Source organism: Biomphalaria glabrata, chromosome 9 (genome assembly GCF_947242115.1).
Source record: "Biomphalaria glabrata chromosome 9, xgBioGlab47.1, whole genome shotgun sequence".
Lineage (NCBI taxonomy): Eukaryota > Metazoa > Mollusca > Gastropoda > Planorbidae > Biomphalaria > Biomphalaria glabrata.
The window spans coordinates 29,807,568-29,813,567 of NC_074719.1; the positions used below are offsets into that span (position 1 = coordinate 29,807,568).

The following is a 6,000-nucleotide window of genomic DNA, read 5'->3' on the forward strand; positions in this document are numbered from 1 at the left end:
GAGAAGCAAAGGGAGCCCTAAATCAAGCGGTGTCAGGAACTCAAATTCCCTGCTCGGACCTGAGACAAAGTATTGCCTCTGCCACCTATTGAGAGTGGCAGGATCGGTGGGAGGCTGAGACCCACAACAAACTCAGACAGATTGTGGCGGATGTCAGGTGGCGGCTTACATCTAAAGGTCTGACAAGGCGTGGAAGCACACCTACATCACGCACTCCTTTGTGCTGAAGAGAAGAAGACCCGCTTTGTGAGTACTGTGATTCTCGCCTCCGATGGAACATATCCTCATTGATTGCCTCAAATACCAGGGGAAAATTTTTAGAGCGCACAATTTAAAAACATGGTTCGATAATGTCGACCCTGGGAAGGTACTGGGCTTTGTCCGGGAGGTGGGGTTGTCTACGAAGATTTGATATGTGAAATTGTGAACATATAATATTTACAAAAGATTTTTACTAAATTAGTAAATTTTTACTACCTTTACTATTTTAACTGTGAATAGACCATGTTTTTAAATAACTTAACTAAATAAAATTTAACTCTTGTGGTATAAAGGGAGAGTAACCTTTTAGGGATTACGGGCACGACATGGCTTAAAGTCTGCCGATGTACCCAAAAAAAATAATTCAAAAACTTCTTTATTACATAAGACCACCTTATCTAATTTCCTACTACCTAAGATCATCTAATCTTTTCCTTTTCTAGTCGTCTTCTTCTTCTTTTAACACATAATTGCCTGTCTCTGTCCCCATCTTACCTATCGTTATAGTGTAGTAATATGGTTTTGTATTTTATGCTAACAGGTGATACTTTTGGAGGAATCTTTGACCTACATCCTACACATGTTAAAAAACTGTATGTTGTTGACAGTGGCTTAACTTTCAACTCACCTTATCCTGTGCTACTACGCCCACAAAGAGAAGTAGATATCATTCTGTCTTTTGATTTCAGTGCTAGAGCTAGTGATGACACACCTCCATTTAAAGTAATGTTCTGTTTTTGATTGTGTGTATTATTGGTATTGTTCTATCTAGTTCTAAACCAAGATAATAATTATATGAATGTTGTATTTTTTTTAGGTCATTAACCTTTTTCCTTTCTTTAATCTTATATCCAAAAGGAACTTCTTTTAGCTGCTAAATGGGCAGAGTTGAATAAAGTCCCATTTCCTCCTATTGATACCAGTGTTCTGGAGAAAGAAGGATTAAAAGAGTGCTATGTTTTTAAACATCCTTGGGATCCAAACTGCCCAATAGTTCTTCATTTTTGTTTGGTTAACATCAATTTCAAAAGAGAACTAAGACCAGGTATTTATTTTCATCACCTGTTATTTCGCAACTTAATTAGATTTTGAGATCATTGACTGTTAAATAATGTCTGCCTCTGCAGAAATCTTCATTATCTTCTTCCTTTGCCTTTGTCTAAAAGCAACTGTCATTAATACCTATATGTGAAAAAATCCACAAGAAAATGGATATGGAAAAAGAAAGGAGCAGTTCCTCACTAGTTTATTCTACTTTGGACTGCAGCTATTAGATAGATCGGTGTAGCATGTACTTTGGACTGCAGCTATCAGATAGATGGGTGTAGCGTGTACTTTGGACTGCTGCTATCAGATAGATGGGTGTAGCATATACTTTGTACTGCATCTATCAGATAGATGGGTGTAGCATATACTTTGTACTGCAGCTATCAGATAGATGGGTGTAGCATATACTTTGGACTGCTGCTATCAGATAGATGGGTGTAGCATATACTTTGTACTGCAGCTATCAGATAGATGGGTTGTAGCATGCAATTTGGACTGCAGGTATCAGATAGATGCCAAATGGGTGTAGCATGTACTTTGGTAATTAACTATGTCAATTGGTCACATTTGATTATTTGTTTTGATTGAAATTCTGCTGTTCCATATCCTTGTATAATAGCTTAATTTCAAAATAAATAAAACACAAACAAATCCAGGAATAAAATTGAAATCACTTCTATTGTTACATTCGATAAGGGGATTTGACATATATCACAATGAAGAAATTATAAAATCGTGTTTTTAACATCATTCAAGTACTAGTAGTTAAATGATTTCTTATCGAAACAAATGAACTATAAAGTTCCAAGAGTTCAAGACATCTTAAATAGTAATGAACTCCAGGTCAGGGTGTGACATAACACGATTTGTATTAGAGCAATCTAGAAAATTGACATTTCTTTCATCCGCTTACATTCTAGTGTGTGATGACTTTCTTTCCTTCATTGTTTGTTTTATAATTATGTCCATTTGTTCTAAGTATGCCCTATTCCTCTGTGACAAGCAAGTAATCAGCATTCTAAACATTCTGTTAGATGTATTTGTTGGTTTTGACGTCAGTTAATTGAGCTATTGTGTAAAGTTCATTGTGTAATTCGAATGCTTGGGAATGAAAAGCTGGATCTAAAATCAGATCACTTAAGAGATATTCACAATGTTTCTTGACTCAAACGGACTACTTACTTCCCCGTCTTTTTGTTTGAACATCTCATTGTTATGATGACTTACACCGAATACAGTTCTTGTGATTTTTATTCCAGGGATTGAAAGAACAACACAGGAAGAGTTGGACTTTGCAAACTTTAGTATATTTGACGACCCAGCTAGACCTTATTCTACATTTAAATTTACATACACTCACTTGGAGTTTGATCGTTTGTCTCAGTTGATGGAGTACAACACATTGTTATGTCAGGATCTTATACTCGACAACATAGCTACCTGTATCAAAAGAAGACGCAGATTCAGTATTAGGCGACCATGCAAAAAAAAAGATATAGCCAGATTAAGTTTAAACAGCAAAATAAAAGCTGACAAACTTGCTGAGTACATTGCCATGGTTGAGCAAGTCTCGGGTCTTAGTGAAAATGATGACTTAGACAAAGTCATTAAAAAAGATGAAAATTTAGATAAAAACGATGCAGACTTTATAACAGAAATAAGAGACTCAAATGAATACAAACAACGTCCCTTTAGCTTACCATTAATATTACCCGAAGATGTGACTAGTAATGGGAACAAAGAACCAAGTAGAAGAATGCGACTAACATCAGATATGACCAGAGTGGACGAGGAAAATGATGACCCCGATAGTTCTCCTACTAAGGATTACACAACTGGCTCTGGTCTTGGCAGAGTTACTTTAACAAGGTCAAAAGCTGTCAAAAGCCCAATGAAGCCAAAAACATTCAAACAAAATGTCAAAAGTATAATACAATCAAATGACAACACTCAGCTGGGTGATAATGAGGTTTTGTTATCAGAATCAGTATTACCACAAAAATTATCACCAAAATCATTGAGAAAGACAGTTAGCTACAATACTACTTCAAGTGTTAGTAACATGAAAACTTTAGAGAATGCAGACTCAGCCTGTACTGAAAAAGAGGAATTAAAAAATGAATGTGATAACGACCCTAACAAATCGAATCAAACAGAGATATGTAATTCAGCTGCTAATATAACAAATCAGCCATTAGTTGACTGGATAGACTTAGCAGAACGCGTCACCCACTTGTAGTTTATTTATTTATTAACTTACAGAAAACTTTTTAGCAAGCTTTTTATAGAATTAATCTAAATTTTAAGATTTGTACAAAATATTTAACAATTATTTTCTTTGAGAGAGTTAATGTTAAAAAAAGTGTGTGAACTTGTTTGTCATTTGAAGTCTCATTTGTTGTTTTTTAAATGAATTTTCACAAAATATATGTATATACACACATCACACACACATATATATATTTAAGATAGAGTAAAGTTTTTAGCACGATTTATTTAATCTGTATTGGTATCAAATATTTTGCTTATAACACACAACTGAAAATGAATTGATTAAATTTATTATGTAAGCACAACAAATAACATCTTTGTTGATTTCTTATAAAATGACTTTTACACTGTTCTGAATTATATTTAAAAAAAAAAAGAAAAAAATGTAAAATACTTTAAAAAAAAAAAAGCAAAACTTATTTTAAGTAGTTGGATCTGTTATGTAATTAAATTTGTAATAGATCTAGACTAACAATAATTAATCTGTGCGAATATTTTTAAATTTGTTTTGTTTAGCGCCCTTTCATGCTTTCAGCTTTCTCCATTCGCTATGATCCTATCACGTGTCTGGACCAGTTGGGAAAGGTGTTCGGGGAGAAAGAAAGAGGGGGGGGGGGTATCTGAGTTACCAGCTTTTTAAATGCATAGATATAAATTGAACGACCTGCATTCAAACTCAAGGTCTAAAGTCGGCTAAAAACTCCTCAAGCAAATACACTAACCACTGTGCCAGGGAAGTGCTTATGAAAATAGAAGGTTTTCTTGTTCTCTATTGTAAGTTTCAAACTTTTCTCTCTACTAAGTATACAAGGGACTAATTCAACTTATAAGGCCTACCACCAGCTCTTTCCCTTTTTCGAGATACCAACAAAAATCATTAATTAGATTGGGTGTGGGAGAAATAACGTATGTGTACAAATTGTACCACTTCAGTTGATCAAGAATTACTTTCGATCGACTGATAACATATTTACGACAAACTCATTTGGCAATTTCGTTAATTGAACAAAAGCTGGTAGAAAAACAAGGTTACAAAGAAAGTTTGTGTGGAAGCACAAACTCAAAATCGGCCCCCGAAGTGGTCCACCCAGGCAGGTAAAAAGTCAGGTTTCAATATTTTCGGAAAGAACATCAGAATGAAATTCTATCAAAGACAAATGACAGAGAAGAATGGAGAAAGAAGGTTGACAGATCTTGTGTAGTGCCCCAACGATCCAGCAGATCAAAGGATAGGTGAATGTGAATGTAAAGTTAGATGTGAGCCTGGCTTAACCTTTTTCCTGCCCTAGTCGCATGAAAGTCCGCATACATTTTAAGCCATACAATCCACATGGGCTTACATCTCACACGAAATGCCTTATCTCCGAAGTTTTGAAGGTCAATGTCTTTATTTACTAGTAAAGTCCAAGAGTTCTGGGACACATACACACACAATGAAATGCTAAAATAACTCGGTGCACCAATGTCTATGAACCCTCGAGAGCATGCTCGTATTGATAAAGACATTTTTAGTCACACTAGGCAGTGTGACGTAGTGATTTTTTTCCTTTGACGTCATACGGAGTTAATTCTTTAAATGAAATGCTAAAAGAACTCACTCGGTGCACCAATGTCTATGAACCCTCGACAAGCTGTTCGTATTGGTGGCATTTTTTAGTTTAACTAGGCCGTGTGACGTAGTGAAATTTTTCCTTTGACGTCATATGGAATAAATTCTTCAAATGAAATAACAACTCGGTATAGTAATTTTTATTAAACATCGTTATCTGATTAGTATTTTTAAAAGACGTTAGACATAATTTACCAGCGGGTCTTAACTCTTTCTCTCCGTAATTATTTACCACATTCTAATGGAATCAACGTTGGTATCGTCAGTTAGGAAAGAAAGAGTTAATTTGCGTATCACTTTCGATATAGTCACTGAGAGTGCTTTGTAAACAATTAAACGAAATAATAATTTTATAAGTAAAGGGAATGCGTGAATGTAAAAATAGTATGAATGGAGCTATCTAAATAGCTAATGGACTTAAATCCATTTTTTTCAAATAACAACATTTGCTTGTAGACCTACATATTTTTAATTAAAATTTGAAATGAATAGACTTAATTTTGTATGTTCATGTGTTAAAGTATAAAGTAGATCTAGATCTTGAGTTAGACATAGATCTATATCTAGACTAATCTAGAGTCTTAGAGTTCATTCTGCGAGTGAAGGCTTCGCTCTGCGCATGCGTGACCTTTTTAAATTAGATTCATTAATGAAATTATTAGAATATATCTCAACACGGCTTCGCAGCTCTAGCGAACGAATGTACGAAAAATGCTTTTAAAAAAAAAACAAATTTTAATGTTAATTTGATTAAAATATGAAATGAATGAACTATAATTAGTATGTTCAAGTGTTTAAGTATATAACTATCT

General features: G+C 34.4%; 1 protein-coding gene across 6 annotated transcripts in view; it reads left to right on the top strand.

Annotated features, from left to right (window-relative positions):
- The window catches only part of LOC106069601 (cytosolic phospholipase A2-like), a 121,302-nt gene extending 117,412 nt beyond the window's left edge, over nt 1–3,890 (top strand). For 4 of the 6 annotated variants that reach the window (XM_056042281.1, XM_056042279.1, XM_056042280.1 and 1 more), the window contains exons 17-19: nt 803–984; nt 1,120–1,306; nt 2,568–3,889. In XM_056042281.1, coding sequence (XP_055898256.1) covers nt 803–984; nt 1,120–1,306; nt 2,568–3,547 — 1,349 coding nt within the window. In that variant the 3' untranslated portion in view covers nt 3,548–3,889. Of the gene's footprint in view, nt 1–802; nt 985–1,119; nt 1,307–2,567 lie in introns of all 6 variants that reach the window. The other 2 variants (XM_056042278.1, XM_056042282.1) reach the window with 2 other exon arrangements.
- The last annotated feature ends 2,110 nt before the right edge of the window (nt 3,891–6,000 follow it).